At 46.9% G+C, this 23,955-nt stretch overlaps 1 protein-coding gene and 1 pseudogene across 1 annotated transcript; both read right to left on the reverse strand.

Annotated features, from left to right (window-relative positions):
- Window positions 1–12,463: 12,463 nt before the first annotated feature.
- LOC119460519 (adult-specific rigid cuticular protein 15.7-like) lies at window positions 12,464–15,386 on the reverse strand. The gene is made up of 3 exons (XM_037721478.2): window positions 15,342–15,386; window positions 13,718–13,810; window positions 12,464–13,129 (listed from the first exon to the last, which is right to left on the reverse strand). Exons 1-3 carry the CDS (start codon window positions 15,351–15,353, stop codon window positions 12,767–12,769), a joined length of 468 nt encoding a protein of 155 aa, XP_037577406.1. The 5' UTR covers window positions 15,354–15,386; the 3' UTR covers window positions 12,464–12,766.
- Window positions 15,387–20,759: 5,373 nt separating this feature from the next.
- LOC119437845 (U2 spliceosomal RNA) lies at window positions 20,760–20,939 on the reverse strand (annotated as a pseudogene).
- Window positions 20,940–23,955: the final 3,016 nt, after the last annotated feature.

Below are 23,955 nucleotides of genomic sequence, written 5' to 3' on the forward strand. Positions count from 1 at the left end.
CGACACGTCACCATTTTTCATCACAATTGCGTGTCACAAAAGTGGGGAGTATACAATGCCACTAGGCATGGCATCGCCAGCGAGATAAATGGTCGTTAGTGAAATGTGGTAAAAATGTACCGATAATGCTGAATTTCCGAGCTTAGCGAGTGTTATTCGCTGGAGGAAGTTATTGTAATTCCAACTGGGCTAATTATGAAAACGCGACTTTCTGTCAGTGCCGCCCCCAGAGAGAAATAGAGAGAGACAGAAATAACATTTATTCGTCCCAAAGGAACTAATGCCCCACTCCGGGCCTCCTGGTAGCAGGAATGAGCCCCCAGAGTTTCTGAAAACTGACGTCTCTTATGCCAACAGCTGTTAAATATTTCGTTTAGTACATGCCACAAAATCGCTGTTGACGCGATAGCCTTATTACATGAGCATAACGGTACGCTCCACTGCAGCCTCGATTAAGAGCAGTGTCTGCTGCTTCGACATACTGCTGCAAGGTTTACGCAGAGTGCGCGTCGATTCTTTCGCCGGCCAAGCGGTGACAAGAACGGCCGTCCATGGAAGCACTGCGGGCGCCGTGAATCCCAGCGATACGAGCGTAATGTGTCAACCGCGAACAGAAAATGTGGGCCGATCCTGGCGGTCGTGCAGAAAGGGTCCAAGTGCAATGGCACATACCCATGTGAACTAGCGTAGCACAGCCTGGCTAAGTCTAGCTAAGCGTGGTTGGGACTACTTAAGCTTAGTCAACCAACCCCGCCCCGGCGACAGACCATTCGACGTGGTTCGGAGCCAAGAACCGCATAACGGATTATAACGACATCACGATGGCCTACCGCCTGGTTCGCAGGACTCTCCCACCCCCGCACCCGAGGCTGAGTCGAGCGGAGGCGGTACTACTGAGACAGCTCCAGACAGGATCGCTACCGAGCCCGGGACTGATGCATCGCATGTACCGCGAGACATACCCGACCGACAAGTGGTCTGCCGGACGGAGATGGCAGATCACACGCACATCTTGTGGCTCTGCATCAAACACCCAGAGGAAGGAAGATCAAGAACGATCCCGCCGCGGCTCGAGGCAGCCGCTATGAGCTATGACCAAGACCAACAGCTCTGGGCCGTCCAGCAGGTCCTCGGGGCGCTCGAAAGGCAGGGACCCAGTGAGCCGGCAACGGCGAGCGAAGACCCGCGTCGAGTAACGGCAACCCCGTAGACGACGTAGGCTCTTGTCGGGGCGCACGAGCGCCCAACTGCAGGCATAAATAAAGTTTGTTCCGATCCAATCCAATTAAGCTTAGTCAGTCATCGATAGCCAATTGATAGCCAATCAATAGCTAATCGATAATCGATCAATAATCAATAAATTCCAGAAAACGCTGGGGATGACTTGGCAGTGCTTAGCCTAGCCCAAATACGTGGCCAATATTTTGCGATAGCCAATCGATAGCCAATCAACAGCTAATCGATAATCAATCAATATTCAATAAATTTCTGAAAATACTAGGGATGACATGGTAGTGATTAGCCTAGCCCAAATGCCAGGACTAGCTAGGTGCCCATCAGTTCCGCTGTTTCTTTAGCATTGCGCCTCCAGTGCAAGCTACGCTAATTTTTTATTTTTTTTTTGCCCTCGCATTACACATGGTGACACTGCAGTATCGCTGATTCGTGTTGTATAGTAAAACCACATACTGTATTTGTATGGTGCGGCAGAGGTATTGTACTATTTTATTTTTTATTTAGCCCCAAGATACGACATGCACTGCAATACTGGTGGAAGCGATGCAGTTCACATGTAGAAGTGAACGGCATTTTCTAAATGAAAGCAATAATATTTTTTATTTTATTATAATAGTAAAAATGTCTTAATTTCCGTAGGTGAAAAGATATTTCATTTTACTGCATAAGGTTATAAATTTCAACGTGCAGCTGTCATAACTAGCGTAAGTATAGTGTGACGGCACTGGACGTACGAATTCAAAACTTAAAAGAGTATTACCTTAGAACACCTTTTTTAAAAAAAAAATCCGCTGGTACCGTGGCACCAGGGAAAAGATAGCGGCCAAACAACACGTTGATGTGGGGTAATTTTTCGGGCTCTTTGGGTAGACAAATTGCGAATACTCAAAAACATTTTAATGACGTCAAAGTTGGGGTGCAAAGAGAAATCCCAAACCCCCTCTAGTACACGGCCTTCGACAGTCAAGGCCGTATTGAATCACATGTGCTTACTTTTGTTACTTTAATTTCGGTGTGCCATTTCTTATGCACATCTTTCAAGCAGCGTAAATTCCCCATGTAATTTGTTGCGATTGAATTAATGTTACTTGCTTGCTTGCGGGACACTCCAGAGAAATGCTTGAGCAGTTGGTGTTAGAATGTCCAACTTTCGGCAGATGTCGGTGTGTGCTGCCGAGCAAATTTCAAGACACACTAAAGCGAAAGAATAAAAAAGATTAGACTGATTAAGCAGTGCTTGAAAACTCTGTTGTCGGTTATTAGAAGAGAAAATGAAGGCGAAAATATCATTTTTTAAATTTCGCGCCGGAACTCGCACGTCGGCACGGATTTCGAAGTAATTTTTTCGCATTCTGGTGGCGTTGGCTTAATAAAATTTCCCGAAACTTGCCACATTAAGTCTTTGGCTCCTTTGTAACACAATATAGTCGATCTTTACCGCTAAATAATTACCTAGGTGAATTACCTAGAACTGATGAGGCCTATACAGTGCTGACTAACGGCCACGTCCTCTGCTACAGAGGTCTCCCAGATAAGAGAGAATTCGAAGTAGGATTTCTAGTCCATAAGGACATAGCGGGCAACAGTGATGAATTCTACAGCATTAATGAGAGGGTAGCATTCGTCGTAATAAAGCTTAATAGGAGGCATAGAATGAAGGTAGTACAAGCCTACGCCCCAACCTCCAGTCACGATGATGAAGAAATAGAACAGTTTTATGAAGATGTTGCATTAGCAATGAGAAAGGTGCAAACTGAGTATACGGTAGTCATGGGCGACTTCAATGCAAAAGTGGGGGGAAAGCAGGCTGGTCAGCAAGCAATTGGCTAATACGGCATCGATTCTAGGAACACTAGAGGAGAGATGTTGGTAGAATTCGCGGAAAGGAATAGGCTACGAATAATGAATACCTTCTTCAGGAAGCGCAGCAACAGCAAGTGGACCTGGAAAAGTCCTAATGGAGAAACAAGGAATCAAATGGATTTCATACTCTCTGCCGATCACAGCATAGTACAGGATGTAGAAGTGTTAGGTAGGGTAAAGTTCAGTGACCATAGGTTAGTGAGGTCTAGGATTTCTCTCAATTTGAAGAGAGAAAGAATAAAATTAGTGAAGAAGAAACAGGCCGACCTAGACGCAGTAAGGGTGAAAGCAGACCAATTCAGGCTGGTGCTCGCAAACAAATATGCAGCTTTAGAACAGGAAGATAAAGACAACATAGAGGTAATGAATGAAACCGTAACTAGGTTGATCTCAGAAGCAGCAATTGAAGGGGGAGGTAAGGCACCAAGGCAACCAGTAGGTGAAATCGAGGGTTTGACGGAAGCCCGTCTGGTCGGGATGAAACATGAAGCAACAAAATGACAGACACCGACCAAAAGAAAAACTAAAAAATAATAAAACTGAATAAAAGACGTTCCGGCTTCGCTACGGAAGCCTTGTTCACAATGACCAACCAGTAGGTAAGCTCTCCCAAGTAAGAAAGGACCTAATAAAGAAACGGCAAAACATGAAAGTCTCAAACTCGAGAGATAAGATAGAATTCACAGAACTGTCGAAACTGATCAACAAGAAGAGAGTAAGGGATGTCCGAAATTATAATGTGGAAAATATTGAGGAAGCAGTAAAATATGGGCGCAGCATCAAATGAGTGAGAAGAAAACTTGGCATAGGACAAGGCAAAATGTATGCACTGAAAGATAAGCAGGGTAATATCATCAGCAATTTCGATGACTTAGTAAAAGCAGCGGAAGAATTCTATACAGACCTGTAGAGTCCCCATAGCAGCCAAGCTACTTTCATTCGAAGTAGTGATGAACAGGATACAGATGTTCCTTCTATAACTAGCGATGAAGTTAGCAGGGCCTTGAAAGACATGACCAGGGGAAAAGCTGCCGGAGAAGATGCAATAACAGTCGATTTAATCAAACATGGAGGAGATATGCGTGAAAAGCTTGCGGCCCTTTATACGCAATGCCTCACAACTTCAAGTGTACCAGAAAGCTGGAAGAACGCCAACATTATACTAATCCATAAGAAGGGAGACGTTAGAGAATTGAAGAATTATAGGCTCATTAGCTTACTTTCAGTGTTGTATAAAATATTCACCAAGGTAATTTCAAATAGAATCAGGGCAGCACTTCAGCCAACCAAGAGAACAGTCTGGCTTTAAGAAGGGATATTCTACGATGGATCATATCCATGTCATCAACCAGGTAATAGAGAAATCTGCGCAGTACAATCAACCTCTCTATATGGCTTTCATAGATTATGAAAAAGCATTTGATTCAGTAGAGATACCAGCAGTCATAGAGGCATTGCATAATCAAGGAGTAAAGGAGGGATATGTGAGTATATTGGGAAATATGTACAAAGATTGCACAGCAACCTTGGTTCTCCACAACAAAAGTAGAAAGTTACCTATAAAGAAATGGGTCAGGCAAGGAGACACAATCTCTACAATGCTATTCACTGCATGCTTAGAAGAAGTGTTCAAGCTCTTAGACTGGGAAGGCTTAGGAGTGAGGATCAACGGCGAATATCTCAGTAACCTTCGGTTTGCAGATGACATTGTCCTATTAAGCAACAATGGGGACGAATTACAGCAAATGATTGAGGACCTTAACCGAGAAAGTGTAAGAGTGGGGTTGAAGATTAATATGCAGAAGACAAACATAATGTTCAATAGCCTGGCAAGGGAAGAAGAATTCAGGATCGCCAGTCAGCCTCTAGAGTCTGTAAAGGAGTACGCTTATCTAGTTCAATTACTCACAGGGGACCATGATCATGAGAAACAAATTTACAGAAGAATAAAAGTTGATTGGAGGGCATACGGCAGACATTACCAAATCCTGACTGGGAGCCTACCACTGTCGTTGAAAAGAAACGTGTACAATCATTGTATTCTACCGGTGCTAACATATGGGGCAGAAACTTGGAGGTTAACAAAGAAGCTCGAGAACAAGTTAAGGACCACACAAAGAGCGATGGAACGAAAAATGTTAGGCTTAACGATAAGAGACAGGAAGAGAGCGGTGTGGACCAGAGAGCAAACGGGGATAGCCGATATTCTAGTTGACATTAAGCGGGGGAAATGGAGCTGGGCAGGCCATGTAATGCGTAGGATGGATAACCGGTGGACCATTAGAGAGAGAGAGAGAGAGAGAAACGAGAAGAGAAAGGTAGGGAGGTTAACCAAGGACGTGCCCGGTTGGCTACCCTACGCTTGGGGAGAGGGAAAGGGGAAGAATAGATAAGGAGCGAGAATACGAAAAAAAAAACACACACATAAAGAGTCAGTTATTCACACAGTCAGTCGCAGAGGAAGGTCCACTCTCACAAGCGCTCATAAAGTCCAGTCTCCTTCAAGAACTGAAGAAGAGCTTTTGTGGCCTTTCGCATGCAGGAATGCGTAGGCCATGGTCCCAGAATCTTTTCCTCTGACAGCACTCTGCTATCTAACATGCTGAGTTGAGTTTGAAGAATCCGTCGTTGAGCGTCAAAAGCTGGGGAATAACACAGAAGGTGCTCTAGCGTCTCATCGCAGCCGCACAAATTGCATGCCGCATTGTTAGCCATTCCTTTTAGGAATGAATAGGAATTTGTAAATGCGACGCCCAACCACACGCGACACAGTAAAGTTGCTTCACCACGGGAGAGTCCAGGTGGCAGGTGAAGTCGCAATTTAGGGTCGAGAGAATGCAAGCGTGAGTTGCTGAAACCTGGTGAATTCCATCTTTGAAGTGTGATGTGGCGAGCAAGTGATTGAAGTTGCCGCGCAGCGTCCGTTCTTGAGAGTGGTACAGGCACTCGCTGATGTTTTTGATGAGCCGAGCGAGCAGCTTCATCGGCGCTGTCGTTGCCAACAATTCCGCAGTGGCTCGGCAACCACTGAAATACGATGTCCTGTCCTTTCTAAATCGCATGGTGATGAGCTTGTCTTATTTCGTACACTAGCTGTTCGTGTAACCCGTGACGTAGGGCAAACTGCAAAGTTTGTAGGGCTGCTTTCGAATCGCAGAAAATGGCCCAGCGATTTGGTGGTTGCTGGAGCACGTAATGGATTGCACCTTGAAGAGCCGCAAGTTCTGCTGCTGTCGACGTGGTGTTGTGAGAGTACTTAAATTGTAAAGAGACGGCGTCCGATGGAACAACCACTGCTCCGGTTGAACTGTTGGAATTAGTGGAACCGTCCGTGTAAATATGTATTCGGTCAAGATAAGACTCGTGTAGGCAAAGCAGGGACAACTGCTTCAGGGCTAAGGGTGACAGGTCTGATTTCTTAGCAATCCCAGGAACTGAGAGGCACACGCGAATTTGCCGGAGACACCACAATGCCGATGTTGGGCGTTTTGCAGGCTTGAAGCCAGAAGTTATCGACTCGTGTTGTCTCGTCACAATACTACAGTATGTAGCCTGTGGTCGTCGCGCTGGCAAACTGGCTAAATGGTGGGATGGTAGTCGTGAAAGGTGTCGAATGTGCGCTCTTAGCGTCTCTGCGACGATATGGGTGGTGATTGGATGCTCCTGTGCAATGACAATCGTCGCAGCTGTCGAAGAACATCTCGGGAGGCCAAGACATGTCCGAAGTGCCTGGGCTTGTACGCTCTGTAGTGCAAGGAGATTAGTCTTGCATGTGTTCGACAAGACTGGAAGACTGTAGCGAAGAAATCCGAGAAATAGTGCCGTGTAGAGCTGTAACATAGAGCGCACGGATGGTCCCCACGATTTTCCAGCTATGAACTTAAACATATTCTCAATACAAATGAGTTTTTTCTTCATATTGGAGACATGGGGACTCCAGGTGAGGTCTCGATCCACAATAACGCCTAAAAACCTGTGAGTTTTCTTATATGCAATTGAGTGGCCCTCGATGCGCACCGAGTAGAAATACATCGGTTTTCATGTAAATGCCACTAGTGCACATTTTTCCATAGATATTGTCAGACCTTGTCGGCGAAGGTATGCCACTGTCAGAGTTGCTGCTTTCTGTATTCTAGCGCGCACTTGTGGCCGTGTCACGCCGGACGCCCAGATGCAAATATCATCTGCGTAGAGCGAGACATTGGCGGTCTGTGGTAGCGTTTCGGTAAGCCCCACTAGAACGAGGTTGAAAAGAGTCGGACTCAACACTCCGCCTTGTGGGACACCACGACTGGAAATATATCTATTTGTCGGGCCATCTTCTGTAAGAACAAACACTGATCTCCTTGAGAGATAGCTCCTAATCCATCTAAAAACGTGGCCTCCAAGTTCTGCAGCCTCAAGAGCTTGGAGAATGACTTCGTGGGTTACGTTGTCGTAGGCACCTTTTACGTCTAAGAAGAGTGCCACAGAGAGACACTTCATAGCTTTTTGTTGCTGCACGGAGGTCACAAGATCAATGACGTTGTCTATTGAAGACCGTCCACGTCGAAAACCAGTCATAGCATCAGCGTAGATGTTATAGTATTCAAAGTACCACTCCAGACGTGTCAGTAACATCCTCTCCATGACCTTACCGATGCAACTCGCAAGTGCAGTCGGTCGGTACGATGTAAGGTCCAGCGGAGACTTTCCAGGCTTCAGTAGAGGCACCAATCGGCTGCACTTCCACTCGTCGAGGACTATGCCGTCATGCCAAGACTTATTGAAGATATCCAGCAAACAGCATTGCGCTGTTGAACCCAAGTGTCTTATGGCAGCGTAGGTCACCCCGTCGGGACCGGGTGATGACGACCGCCTGCACATAGCCAAAGCCGCTTGCATTTCTTCCATAGTAAAAGGCACTTCCATACTTTGATCTCTCGCGACAGGGACGTCATGTAGCGAGAGGTCCATCAGTGGAACGATGTCACCAGTAACCTTTGCACAAAAATCACCAGCGACTTCAAGCTCTGGTCGACTTTGATGTAGAGCGAGTGCTGTGAAGGGACGATGTTGTTGTGGAAGTGATCGAAGACCTTCTCCACACTGGGGATAACGGCTTGCGAGGATCCAGGGAATCGCAAAAGCTCTTCCATCGTCGGTCCTGAAGTTTGTTCATCTCACGCTGAATTTCTTTCTGAATGCGTCGGGCTTCCCTCAAGTCATAAACAGACTTAGTACGCCTATATCGCCTCTCGGCCCGCCGGCGGATCGCACGAAGCCTCTCCAGTTCTTTGTCGAAATCTGTGCGTCTTGTCGATGGTGTATACGTCCGCGTAGAAGCCTGCAGCGCTTGTATGATAATGTCTTCAAGGGGCTCGGAATGTTCCTGTCTGCACTTGTCCTCGATCGAAAGTTGGTATGCTTGCCAGTCAGTCTGTCTTGACAGCATAGGCGAACTAGAACTGTCAAAGCCTCTGACATTAATGTAGGTAGGCATATGGTCACTGCCATGAGTTTCAATGTCTGTGAACCATTGAACTTTAGAATGTAAACTATGAGACACTAATGTCAAGTCCAAACAGCTACTGTAAGTCGCCCCTCGGAGATAAGTCGGACTGCCATCGTTCAAAACTCTCAGTCCGTGCTCGGCAGCGAGATCAACTAGACTCGTGCCTCGTTGATTAGTCCTGAAGCTTCCCCAAAGTGGATGATGGGCGTTAAAGTCACCCATGATTATCCAAGGACCTGGAGTTTTCATGAGTATGTCGTTTAGTCTCTGACGATCAAGTCGACGTGATGGTGATAGGTAGGCGCCTATTAGTGTGAAGGAAACCTTCTTTACACAACAAATTGACTTCGTTCAACACATGATGAAGAAACAAATGACTCGTAACCCGACAGTCGAATTGTTCTTGAAAAATGGGGTTCACAAATGATGATAATCGGGAACTTGTTCTCAAAAACATAGTGCCGAAATTCTGAAATCCGTGACTGCAGACCTCTGGCATTCCATTGAAGTATGTAAGCGCCCTTGACTTGTTCCCGGAAAGGTCGCAGTGGTTGTGGATGGCAAGCCATCTTGTTACTGTAGACCTGCAAGTACTGGTTCAAGGGAGTCCAGGACTTGCAGTGCGCATTTAGCGGATGGTGTTTGCATGGTATTCAGAAGGGAGCGGATAAAACTCACCAGGGACCTCAGAACAGCAACGACTTGGACTTCTTGGGCAGCTTGATTATCTGCTGCCGAATTAGCGCTCGGCGGTAGTCGATGCTGTCGATCCTCTGAGAAGTGTGCCTGGGGTAGAGCAGGCCAAGCAGCTTCAGATTTTTGCTGAGCTTCGGTATTCTTCTGACCATGTAGGTGTAGGGTGCTTGGCGGTGGCGGCGGTGGCGGTGGCGTGAAGGAGCGCTCTGGGGGCAAAACAGTACTTTTTTCTTTCTTGGAAGTGCGCCGTCGACGGGAACGTCGTCTTTTAACAGTCGTTATCGCTTCCTTTCGTGACAAGCCGTCCTTTACCATTTGCCTCAAGATTCTCTTCTCCTTCTTGATTAGTGGACAGTAGTTTGATGAGGCATCATGATCTCCATTGCAGTTTCTGCATTTCAGGGTACTCGCTTTGCAAGACTCTGCTGTGTGGGGTTCGGCACAACGCGGGCAAGTTGGCTTGTTGTTACATACCCCACTCACGTGGCCCATTCTCAAGCACTTGTGACATTGAAGAGGTCTCGGGATATATGCTCGAACGACATGGCGAAAATGACCAACCTTCACATGTGAAGGAAGGCAGTCGCCTTTGAAGATCACCTTGACGCAACGGGAGTTGCCTATTCGGCTAACTTGCAGTATGTTCGTAGTGTCAGCAGCTGGCTTGACCAGGACAGGAAGGTCAGTATTCGGTATAGAGATGTCGATATCATATATGACGCCCGTTGTCATGCCTCTGTCCTGCGGGATGTAAGCGCGGACTCTGATGTCGCCAATCTCCGTGACGGTTTGCAAGGTATGCAAAGCGGCCGGTTGCTCGACGTCTATGGCCAGGACATTCTTACGGGGATTAACTCGAATGTCGATTATCTGATTCGGCACGAGAGCTTCAAGACGTACCGAGATGACTTGCCTATTGATGCTCCTCAGGTTGGCCGAAGGATCAATGGGAACAAACAATATAGTGTGGCGCGGCGGACCACAGGAGGCCTTCACGGTTGACGTACTTCCCGGCGAAGACCCACCGAGGATTCTCCTCTTCGCCTTGCGTTTCGCCATAGGGACAAAGCCGTCCTCGCTGTCAACGCTACTCGCCGTATACAGTTCAGTGCTGTTACTGGCGGTGTCATCATCTCGGCTGTTCCGCTTCCTTGAGGCCGACGTCGAAGGCAATGCCATGTCCGGACTACCAGAATACCGGAATACCATGTCTGGACCATTAGAATACCGGAATACCATTAGAATGCCATTATAATACCGGAATACCATGTCTGGACCATTAGAGTTACAGAATGGATACCAAGAGAAGGGAAGCGCAGTGGAGGGCGACAGAAAACTAGGTGGGGTGATGAAGTTAGGAAATTTGCAGGCGCAAGTTGGAATCAGCTAGCGCAAGACAGGGGTAATTGGATATCACAGGGAGAGGCCTTCGTGCTGCAGTGGACATAAATATAGGCTGATGATGATGATGAATTACCTAGGCTTTAACAGACGCCGTTAACATCTATGGCGTCACGGCGGGCTTTTGCAAGAACTGTAAGGAGGCGTCGTACCCGTCTTTCGTTTTTACCCCTTTTCTGGCTTACCAAACGTTTTCTCGTGGTAAGGGGGGTGTTTTTGGCATTGTAGACGGGTGATTTACTAATACAGAAGAAATCAGTTTTCTCTTTAGTGTCCCTTCCAACAACTACATCTTGCACGAGCTGCGCTTTATGATATCTTGTTTCCCAAGGGTCGGGCGTCAACTAGTAGTGGAATTCTTGTCACCCACAAGACTAGACTCTCGTCTGTAACGCGGGTTCTCTGCCTGTGACTGTGTGGTGGGTGTTTATTCCTCGCTATTTTTAAAGCGCAGCTTTTTTTGCCTCTTCCTTCGACATTTCCACTGTTGTTGCCTTGCATGCCGCGTCGGGGGGTTGTTGAGAGCTCACGGCAGGGGTGCGGGAGACGAGACAGGCGACGTCAACGATGTTTGAGTACAGCGGGGCCACAGTGCCCTCTGACGCGCTCTGGGGGACGCAAAAATGCCCTCTAGACGCCTTAATTAGCCGTGACCCTCCCGCAAAAGCACTGCAGGAGCTGCCGCGCTTGCCTCTGTGCTCTCGCGCAACAGCAACGACAGTCCAGGGAGGAGGTAGGGATAATGTTAGAGAGAGAATAGAGAGAGAGGAGGCAGGGAATGGGTGAAATCGGATCCCGTACCGACGCATTCAGGAAACTGGTGATTAACCTTACCCCTCTGCGCTCGTGGAAGTTCACCTAGCATGACACGGGAGAAACAAAATGCGTCGTTAGAAAGCATTGCTCATTTGGGCTCTCTTCAGCAAAGCAGATTGATTGTCCAGTTCTGCGCAGCATTACTGACTCTGCAAACAAAATTTCATCGCGTGGGTATCTCTCGTTGCCCAATGAATACCTTCACACGTAGAGATCGCCGGAAATGAAGAGGCTAATCGGCTGGCTTCAACTTGCGCTCATAACGACTGTGCCTGCCATGAAATTTTGTGCAAGCTTGATGACGCTTGTCTGCTGACTCGTCGCCACCTACTCAAGCAGCATCCGGACCAGCGCGTCGCAAATGGAACCTTCCCGCCCCGCGTTCGCGGTCGAGGCTTGCCTCGTCGCGCTAGAACGCAACCCCTGAAGATAATTAAGGGTTGGCTGTGTGAATGTGTGCGAACGTTTATACAGACAAGGACGTGTGGCCAATACATCGTGTACGTCTTGCGGTTGCTGTGAGACACTTCAGCACATCGATATTGGAGTGTCCCGCTTTCAGTGCGCAGCGCATGCCGCTAGTGAGGGACTATTATCTCCTTGGCCTGCGGTGTACGACATTAGACGAATGTTTGCACTCCAGTGGTTGTGCGTCTCGACGCGATCAGACATATCACGCCCTCCTTACTTTTCTAGAATTCGTTTGTAACTCAGAGACTATTTCTTTTATTTTATCTTTCTCTTTCTTTCCTCCCCTTCTTCCTATCTTCCATATCTATGCCGCCAACATCACCGCCAAGCACCGCCAATAAACGGAAACAGCAAAGAAAGCTCCGCTTACATAGATTCCCACAGCGCTTGGGATCTGCATCTTTTATTTATTCCTTTATTCCCTTCTTCTCTATTTCTCTTTTTTTCCGCCGCAAGCTGGTGGACGTAGTGACCCTTTTAGTAGACAACTGCTAGCCCACTTTTGTTTCTCTTTGTGATGTTTGTATTATTTACGTGATTAATAATGACAACAAAAACGTGCGCTATCCTCATCGCAAACTGTTTACAGAGCACAACACTGACCTCTATCTCTCCACACGCATATGAGTTTGTTTTCTTGCAATTTGAACACAGACTCTATATTCAAGCCGTTTATTTTACTTTGGGTGGCACAGGAACTTTCCAAAGTAGGGCCAGTAGCATGCATGGAATTGTTGAAAAGGTGCAAGTTCTTCACCTATCGATTACGATGTTTTTCAGGTAAATGGCTTATCCGTAGTAACCGTGTCTACCGTATCCATATCCACCGTATCCGTAACCGCCGTAGCCGTGACCGCCGTATCCGTATCCACCGTATCCAGCGCGCCCGTAGGCCGGAACACTTTTGCCGTGGGCACTTAAATAGGGCGCAGCGGCGGGGAGGCTGGTCTTAGTTCCAGGTTCGTTGGTCTTGACGACGGCGCGGAACCCGAGCTTGTCGGCCACGTAATGGACCTGCCGGTGGCGGCCGTCGATGTCGCCGAGGTAGTAGGAACCGTGCACGGGGCCGTACGCGTGTCCTGCTTCGTGGCGGCCGTTGACGGCGCCGTAACCGTTGACGATGTCGTAGCCGAACCGGTAGTGTCCGTAGTCCTGATGGGAAATATTTTAAAGACAAATATGCGGCAGGGATGCAAAGATGAAAATCTTCTCGTTGGACGTGATTTAAAGAATACTTGTGCAAGACAAATACATAGAATAGAACCTGCCACGCGCTCGTCGTGGTTATTGGGTTCCCGTTCTACGCGGCGTCGGCTTTGTGGTAGCACTTATTATTTTTGAGAGTGTAGATGAGAAACTGAAAAATGCTAAATTAACCAGTGTCCGAACGGTTAACCGTACTGTCGTTGCTTGCCAAAAAGCCTTATGAACTGGCCTTCAGGCGCACCATTCTGTAAGCATGTTTTTTTTTGTTTTATTTATATTTTCTAAATAAGCAAGACACGTTCACTTGTCGTTTGCGTATCCGAGAAACTGGGATTTTTACTAATTTGGAAGTGAAGCATAACAGTGTACTGATGTACCGTACAGGAAACGTGGCTTCACGTCAAGAGCTATCATGCGGTATCAAATATCATGTAAAAATGAAGAACGAGATAGGCGCCAATAAAGTGCTTATATGAGCAAACCTTTAGAGTCATCTACCGTAACATGAGGCGCATTAATGGTCGCCGCACTTACATCTTGTTTTCTGTATGTTTTGCTGGATCCGCCATGGTGTCCTCCAGCGTAACCCCCAAAAGCGACGACTGCGACGCCTAGGAAGACGACAACCTGGAAGCCCCAAAAATAAGCACCACGGCCGAAGTTTATAACTATGCAAGCACACTCACTTCCCTCCAGAGCGCGCGCGCTGACACGCGTGTCGGCTGTTAAAGGGGTTCACGAAACGAGGAGTGCCACATATTCATAGCACGGAAGACCCATAATTATAAAGCTTCCGTTTTCACCAATAAGCGCGAAGCCGGCCAAATGTTGAATTCAATCCCTCGCGATGATTCGCAGAGCAACGAGACTCTGCGACGCAACTTCAATGCGAAAACGAACAAATTACGCGTGCAGGTCATGACAGTTAGTGGCGAAACCCAAATCACATAAGTCATTCAACGAACAGTGTAGAAATAATATACGCACTGCGAGTGGCTGGCTGCTATTTTCGATCGCAATTCGTTTCTAGCCAAGTTCACCTTAACAGTTATCAATAGCCCCAAAGTGTTGCAGTTGTCAAACGACAAATTTAAAGCTTGCTCAGCCTTTTCTTTTGTCATTTGCGTTCTCATCTACATTAGTCGCACCATGCCATGCACGCACGGCAAGAAATTTCGACATTTTGGAAGGTTTGTCTCATATTGCAAAGGTCCGCGCTTACTTAATATTAAACCAGAGCAGCGCATATGCAGCTTGGCTGACGAGAACTGCGCGTCAAATGTAATAAAGTTTTAGCGTTTAAACAGCGTTTGACTCCTTGCTTATGACCGCAACTTGCGACCGAATGGACTATAGACTAACGGTAACATTAAACTCACCTGGCGGGTACATGTACCGGGTGTTTAAAAAAATGGATTTGTAAATGAGACAGTGTGGGGGTTCCAGCAGGTACAGACGCCAAGCACAAAAAATAGAAACGCACAGAACAACACCAGCGTTGTCCTGTGCGTTTCTATTTCTTGTGCTTGCGTCTGTGCCTGCTAGAACCCCCACACTGTCATCATGCACCAACTGGCCCAGCAAACCATGTGCACTTGTAAATGAGCTTCACGCATATATCAAGTGTGATGGTTTACAAGAAAAACAGTAAACAATAAAAAATTACCTCGGCAACGGATCACAATTAAGAAGGCCCCAGTTGGCTCGCCTCGGTCGCAGATTAACTAGTGATTATTATGGAATAACAGCACCAGGATAGACAATTCACAAGTACGCGAGCATCACACAAAAACAAGACTCATTAGCAAAACATTGTATTCACTATAAAACTAAAGTATCATGACAGGTTACACTACATAACTGAAAGAAGCACGGCAACCACAATGTGCTGCCTATATTCTATAACCACCACTCAGTCCGTGCCTTGTCCCTTTGATGAAAAGGAGAAAACGTCTAAACAGACAGCAGAGTACGTTACTTTTGGCAAAATATTTACGATGTTCTTTAGTTACCGCGTTCACATTAACACAAAGGTATAGAAAGACGGGTAAATACCCCAAAAGTATGACAAAAAAGGTAGCTGTCGCGGTCACGACCATTTGTACAGTAATTCGGATCTCCGGGTAAGTCGAACTACATCGTTCACAGGCGTGGTTACCTGAGTGAGCATGTTTCCAACGTCCAGGAGTTCTTGCAACTGACTTCTAGCGGCTACGGCGCGCCTGGTTTTATAAGTCTCGGCCAACCTCTCCCATATTGGCAGTCGTTGTTCGGCCCCCCAAGAGAGTCTCCCTAGGCTGGCGGCTATTTCCCTGGAATGCTGCATTTCGTGTCTTTGGGCTCACACACACGCTACAAGTGTCCATGCCGTACACACCGCCATTCAGTTACCTGCTCTGCGAAGCCGGTTTCACTCGGTTGTTGCTTCGGCGTTGCTGCTTTGATAGGGTTCTGATCTCGTGCATGACTTGCGCTGGAACCGCGCCAGAAGAGAAAGCAGAAAAACTCATACTGGTGACCTTTTGGCCAAGGTAACTATGAAAACGCTTTGAGATCACTAGGTTTCGTGTCCTAATTCTCTATATTCAGCATTTGAACTTGATCTTTTTAGATAGGGATTCGTGTCTTCAATTCGACTCAAACCTTTTGGGCGCCTTTATGACGTCGGCTATAATCACAGACAGAAATGTTTTCCAACCTCATGTGCAGTGCGACTTGGAAGCTAACGTTATAACGTGTACTGTGTCCCTAACGCAGCAGGTTGACTTTTATGTAATGAGAGAGCAATCATTGGCCTCCACATACCAGTCCACTAGTCTACTAAAGCCTGAAGCGCTGTGTTTATGTTTTTGCTTGTTCATTTTGTTAAAATAAGATCAGTAACGTAGGGGACCAGTGGCAGGATTCGCCGACCGCTCTTTTTGTAAGAGGTGTTTGTGATTGGCTGGACTTAATTCGTCGTCATTCGCTATTGTGAGCGGCCGGCTATCGTTTTAGCGAATGTTTCTTGCACGCTAAACGCTTTGCAAATCATACTCTAATTGACTTCAGAGTGATGATGGACTACGCAAAAGTGATGGATAAGTTACCTCGCCATCGCAGAATGGTTCACGGCTGGGCCTGCCAATTCACTATGGAAATCTCAACGTGGGACACAGTAGCACCCGTCACGCCTACTTCGTGCCCTGTGCAGTGCCTACATAAGACATTAAATACTTCACAAGAGTTCGATACTAAATCTTTCTCAGCTAAACTTATGGCAAAATGTTCTGAGCTAGATTAAAGAATTCGTAGCAAGCCATCCTTAACCTGTTCTGGTAGTGTGAACCCCGCCCTATATATCACCAAAAGTTGCGTTGTGGGCCAACTCCCATATTTATTGCGAATATCATTCTTGCAATTGTTCGACAAGGGGCGCTATAACGTAACATGATTCCAAACTGTTTTGATTCCAATTTCCGCAATTAGCCTCCACGATTGGTCAAAACATTTTCTGGCCACTCCCAACTTCGCCTGTCTGTCACGCGACGTCACGAAAACCACGATAGCGATAGATATAACGTGTACACACTGATTATGCATGATTAAACCGACCGCACAAAAGAAAAATCATCATTCCTGATTCGATGCCTTTTCACCATTAGCCCTCTGCTATTGGTCCAATGTTTTCGGGCTGCGCCCACTGCGCCTGTCTGTCACGCGACCTCACAAAACGACAACTAACCGCGTCAAAGTGACGTGTACGCGAAAAAAAAAGCATTAATATGCCGAACAAAACTGAAAAATTTTCTGAATAGCCAGAGACTGCTTCGTTCCGAAAGGAATAGAAGATGGCTGCCAACCGATCGCTCAGGCCCTCGCTACTCGCACCTGGTGGTGAGCATGTATTTATTTGTGCATGGTAAACCTTTTTGCGTGGCATTAAAACGATATCGAGCCCTTTCGGCATACATACGACATCGCTCTGCCAGCTCTTCCTTGCTGAGGATCCGTTTTAGCGGCATTCTTATCCTTCCGTTGCACGCCGCCGCGATTTTCGACCAGCCACCGCAAGCTAAGTAAGGCGAAGCGGACCAAACGGAGAAGCCGGCACCACCCTCTTCATACGGTTATCTATTTTCACCGTGCTGGCTCGGCCCCATCAAAACCCTCTCCACTAGAGCGTCCTCCTCGCATCTTGTCAGCCAATTAGATAAGAAAAACTGCTGAGTGTAGACAATGTTATTGGTTTTGAAAGCGAAGAAAGGTGACCTCCTATAAACGAGGAGAGTGTTTGACTGGGTTGTTCAGACAAGGCTGCGGGTCACCGCCCGATGCTTGCGTCGATGGTTACGTAAATTGGACGTCAGGAGTTTGGAATCAAAACAGTTTGGAATCATTTTACGTTATAGCGCCCCTGGACTGCACTCGAGTTCCGTCCAGATATTTAGATTGCGCCACCATCGCGATAGGCCCACATTTTTAGACTTCATGAGTTTGAAAAATTTTCAGTTTTGTTGGCATATTAATGCATTTTTTTTTCGCGTACACGTCAGTTTGACGTGGTAAGTTTTCGTGGTTTTGTGAGGTCGCGTGACAGACAGGCGAAGTGGGCGTAGCCAGAAAACATTGGACCAATAGCAGAGAACTAATGGTGAAAAGGCGTCGAATAAGGAATGATTATTTTTCTTTTGTGCGGTTTAATCATGCATAATCAGTGTGTACACGTTATATCAGATGGGGAGCTATCGCGGTTTTTGTGAGGTCGCGTGACAGACAGGCGAAGTTGGGAGTGTCCCAAAAATGTTTTGACCAGTCGTGGAGGCTGATTGCAGAAATTTGAATCAAAATAGTTTGGAATAATTGTACGTTATAGCGCCCCAGAAATGTGGACCTAACCTCGTTCACGGCGCTCTGCAACAAAAAGAAAGAATACTGTAAAATTTATCCGGTGCTGGGCGGAAAAGAGCGCGCACCACACCGGTTCCTCAAGCGCAGCTGCCCGACACAGTCGCGTGCTGCGCCACGAACGCCCACAAGAGGGAGGTATTGATTCTCAGTGTTCACACGCACCGGCGGGACATGTGTCTCGGAGGCCACGCCCGGCCTTCGCGTGATGAAATGAGGAAATGTGCAGGCGCAACTTGGAATCAGCTAGCGCAAGACAGAGGTAATTGGAGATTTTTGGGAGAGTCCTTCGTCCTGCAGTGGACATAAAAATAGGCTGATTATGATGATGATTTTGCAGTGAAACGTATTTATATTTGATCCGATGAATTGAGACAGGTGTTGCATCTATCAATAGTATCAAACAATACCTACTGGTGAATGTCATCTCAAAACAACATTTTATTGCGAGTGTACAATTGACAACTTATCTTGTACAGCCGACGACGTGAAGTATACGAAACTATTGGAAAACTATTTGAACTTTCGAATAGTTCATGACTATTCCATTCGATGACCGAATCAAACAGTGAATATTCGATTCGAGCACCCAATTGAATAGGACAGTATTCGATTCCTTATTCGAAAGTTTCGAATTTTCGCCCACCCCTACTGCTCTTTTTCTCAAAACGTCCAAGCACGGGAGAACGCAAGGCCTCCCTTTTAGGATTTGACGTTGCTGCGTAATAACACCCCGAAGGCACGAACTCCGCTGAGCTGCTTCGTCAGGCAAGCTTCCGAGTCCGGTCGGGATATTGTTAACCATCAGGCGCAGTCGACATTGTACTCAAAGCAATGTACGCCTCTTTTATTCAAGGGAGGGGACCTGGCGCCAAATTCGCAAAGCTTTTTGTTCGTAATTGCCCTTTGCCATTGACCGGCCACCTTCGCTGAGATGTCCAGCATCAGGATTGGCTGAAATTCGCTCATGCAGACAATTCCAGCGTCATAGTTTTTTTGTATTGTGGAACCTGGGTCCGAAATCACAAACCTTCTTGTTCGTAAGAGATGTTTCCCATCAGTAGGCCGCCTTCGTAAATATTGTGTCTAACATACATCTGCGTGTCACTATGCGAGCAGTGTGCCCACGCGTACAGTTGCAGCTGCAGGGCATATGTACGTAAGTGCGGACATTTCAATATGGCATAAAATTCACCGACTTCACCTGTGAACCAGGCCGCTTCGTGGCCGTGTCGACAGCTCTTTTGTATTTCACACTAATTGTAACAGTTAAGTGCAACTAAAAGGAATGTATATAGCGCACACATGGCTAGTTATCCGTTTTTTAAACTCATGAGTTACAGCGCCGTCGTGAGCGGCTCGTCACTTGCCTAAATCTGCGTAGAGGACATCAGTCACGTTTCTTGAACGAAGGGTGATATGCTGGGAACTAGTGGTTGTGACAAGCTCACACAATCGTGTGACCGAACACTAGCGCTTCCGAGGCCACTTCAGCCGGGCTAGATGATCACGCTGTATTGCTACTGCAATACATAAGATATAGCAGCATGCCACACTTCTTTGTTTGCTTCTCTATTTTTCGTGTAATTTTCTCTGATGGAATCAGGAATGATGTAAGACTGGGAGAAGTTGTAACTTTTGCAGTCAAGGCTTCGTGTCGCCGCTTTCGCTTCGTAGTAGTCAACGACGCCTTTGTGGTGCACGCGTCGGAGCATATGCCAAGATATTCCACCTATCCCGTTGCGGGCGACCAAGCTTGCGTTCGCAGTGCCATGTAGAATGCGGCGAACACGCTATGTGTATGTCAGAACACGGCGAAAACGCGATGAGTCATGTAGCAGAGCCCGAGCGGCCCAGAAACTTCCTATGCGCGTCCTGCGCTTACCCGCACGTCTATCGTTCATGATGGTGCCGGGAACCCAATATGCGAGCTGGGTTGTCGCCATTATGCAAAAGATCTATGGCGTTCCGCAGGTGAGTACGAGGTCGCTGGTCGGGTTCGCAGCAGCATCGGCCGCATTCCAGAGAAGGTGGTACGCAAAAAAAAAAAAAAAAAAAAAAACGGCTCGTGTACTTCAATTTAGGTGCACGTTAAAGAAACTAAGATGGTCAAACTTAATCAGAAGTCCTCCACTGTGGTCCATGTAGTGCCCTGGAACGTTAAGCCCCATAAGTTAGTCCATTTTTTTGTGCTGACCTCAGACATACAAAGTTCAAAGTAACTCGCGTTTTTTGCGGCAGACGGGTTTCGATCCTTCGTTCTCCCACCAGCTCGGATTCCAACGAAGAGGGGACCCCGAGTAAAGCGTGTGACAAGCACTTGTGAGAGATGACGAAGGCGTGCGGAAACGTGGACAAGTTGGCTGGAGGAAGACGCAGCAACGTGATCGCGGAGCGCAACTGGCCGGAGCTGGTTTGTAAGCCTTTACCTTTACACGTACTAGTGGTATGACCTCGGTGTGAAATCGCTCCTTTTGAGTTCGATTTATTTACACAATCATTTGCTCGCTTGATGTTGCACAACGCAATAGCGTAAACCTGTAAATAGGTGAAAACTATCGAAGCTGTATACTCATGCTAAAAGTCAAAATAATCCGATACACGCATATTTCATCCACGCTGTTGTTTTCGTGTATTGTAGTGAAGCTGTATATGAATAGTTTCCAGCGGATCGATGTCCGTAGACCAAACGCCGTGGGCCGATCCCGAAGATTGTGCAATACCTGGCCGACCCGCGGCGAAGGTGAAGCAGGCTTCAAGCACTCTGCCAACTTGCAAAAATAAGTTTAATATCTTGGCTCCAAATGCAACCCGTATCAGATATTAAGCTGAGGAGAACAGATATTAAACTTTGACCCGCGTCGGCCATGTCTACGTTCGCACCAAACACGTGTACGCCATCCTGCGTATTCAAACTATCCTACCAATCTGAGTGTCTTCTGTCTCCTGACGTCATGCTCTACGTAGGCTCATATCCTCAGTTCTGCTCTGACTGTGAAATGGGTAGGCCGCGTGTTGTACGGACTGAAGAAGAACAGCGTACCTACCAAGAACGAAGGCGTGAACAGAAAAGGGAATGGGCGCGGTGGCGGTGGAAGGAGACCACCGACGATGTGCGGGCCGCGGACGCCAAGCGCAAACGTGCTGCCCGCCAGGACCGCTAGGCGGAAAGAAATGCGAACCGTCCATGTGGCCCAAATCCCGAAAACTTGGAACGTTTCACCGGAGTAACGGTCCATCACCACATACACAGCTACCGCTGGTCATTCATCTTTACAGAGTGGAATGACACTGAATTTTTCGGAGGAAATAACTGGGATGAATTTATTTTATTGTCTCGAGATGTACGAATCGCCTATGAATACCTCTGGGCTCTGGTCAACTATAATATGAGGCACATACCAGCTTTCCTGTCCGAAACGTTCTGCACCTATTCATATTAGCCCTGACATATAATTGTTTTGGGGACGAATGATGATACTGAACACAAGTGTGGCACACCGCCCCGTTTATTTATTTTAGAGACAATATTTTTACGCTCTATTAATGTACAGAATATGCTGTAGCAAGGAAGAATATGCACGCAAGTACTGCGATCATTACTTTCCATCGAGTGCGCACGAATAATTGCTTTCACTCACGTCAACAAACGCGGTTACGTGTATGCCTCCCGGAGGCAAGAACAATCAAAGATTCAAAAAGTAGAGCAGATAGAGAACGGTGATATCGCTGAGAAGCAGGTTAATACGCCGCGCACTATTAGGAAATACGTGCCTGGCATGTCTCAGGTGCAGCAGTAGGAGGAGGAAGAGTAACGCTGCAAACGCTGAAACATGCCATTTTTGGCCGTGACTGTTACTGCAGTAAAATCCCTTGTTAGCATTGCCATTTTCTGAGCCTTTCTGTCTTTTATCACGGTACAGGTTTTTTTGAACGACGAATGAGTGAGTATAATTAGTCTGCCAGGTTCATATTCTATAAAGAAGCTTGGTTCCTTCTTGCTGCAAAAATAAAATAAAATCCCTTTTCCGCATTAGCTATCGTAATCGCGACAATGGGACGAATCTTGCGCGGATGACATCTATAAAGCGCTGAAGACACACACACACACACACACACACACACACACACACACACACACACACACACACACACACACACACACACACACACACGCACACGCACACGCACACACACACACACACACACACACACACGCACGCACGCACGGTATTTGTTGCTGTATATTCCACTAAATTTGCTGCATTCGTCCATGACATGACATGAAAATGCTACTTTGTAGCAGGCCATTTCGCGGTGGGAGCCGGCGGCCGAAAATTGTTACGGCTACTAGGGCTACTAGTTAGCCGCGCCTTGACGGACGGAAGCTCCACTTAGCGCGCTCCCGTTGGCCTTATTCTTTCGCGTTACTCTTTGCGTGCAGGATGCAGGGCGTGTCAGAATATTATGCTTTCTTATCTTATTTCTGGTTCGTTCATTTCGAGCCCCAACCCTTTACTTCCTGTAACCATATCGGAGTTTTTTATGCCTGTTCCCACCCACCACGTGCCAGCCGTGTGTGCAAAGTGAATGATTGCGTATGCGCTGCCGTTTGAGCTCACGGTGACTCTCTGCACTCCTAAAATAAGGCAGTGCAACTGCATGCCCGCGTTTGTACATAAAAAAAATAAATAAAGTGAAAACATTCGCCTAAGCAGCGCGTAAAGAGGATTGTGTTACTTTATTTAGATTTTTTATTGCTGCACTCGTCTTTCTTCATTCTAGGTTTGCTCTAGACTGCGCAATAGTTGCCGAAGAAGGAGAACAAGCAATAAAAATTTCTGCCTGAGACCGCGCGTACAGGTATGCCGAGGCATTGGGGCTGACAACAGTAACAATAACGGCGCTGGATCCTGCTCGCGCACAGCACGGCACGCCAACTCGAGACCTGATGCCTTTAGCGTGGCACGCATTTTCCTGCAGCACCGACGTTCCGCAGTCGATGTTGTCTCTTTAGTCTTCTCTAGTTGTGCGGAAGCTAGCCGACATCTTTTGGTGACGCGCAATTTTCTTAATTCTGCGGGCTTAGTTAGCTCATGCCTGCAGACTAAGTAAACGATAGTTTCCGGCGCTGGCAGCTCCGGTCGCTTTGTGGAGGTTAGTGGCTCTGCGCCGCTACCATCGCCCACAGTGCATGTCGAGCGTCATTTCTCTCCCTTGGGAAGAAAGCGCGCGCAGGTAAAGCCGCTCACGCAAGCGGCTCTCCTCGGCGATTTTAGCCCTTTATTGCGGGCTGGAGTACACTCGCTCTGGTTGACATCTTTCCTTCATTAAGATGAACAATATCATACCATCGTGTCACACCTCAGGGTCCACTTAACAAACAAACAAACAAACAAACAAACAAACAAACAAACAAACAAACAAACAAACAAACAAACAAACAAACAAACAAACAAACAAACAAACAAACACGCACGCATAATTACCTTTATTTTATACTTGTATGTTTTAGAACCCACTACCTTGCAATTTATGTCAGCGTGCTAGCGCAAGACAAGACGGGGAAAAGGAATAAAACAGTCCGAGTCTTTTCCTTGTTTTGCGTTACCGTACGGATAATGAAACATTACTAACTAGCATGGTTGTCAGTTACATTACCTTCTTTAATGTGTACGACTGCCTAAGTAATAAATTATGCCAATAGCTATGAAATCTAATATTATAGATTTTCCGGCATTCTAGCCCCTGGACAGGGGGGCCCACACCGGCATTAAGCGTTCATTCATTCATTCATTCATTCATTCATTCATTCATTCATTCATTCATTCATTCATTCATTCATTCATTCATTCCGACATTCTGATATGAAAACAAAGCTTAAT

Source organism: Dermacentor silvarum, chromosome 1, assembly GCF_013339745.2.
Source record: "Dermacentor silvarum isolate Dsil-2018 chromosome 1, BIME_Dsil_1.4, whole genome shotgun sequence".
NCBI lineage: Eukaryota > Metazoa > Arthropoda > Arachnida > Ixodida > Ixodidae > Dermacentor > Dermacentor silvarum.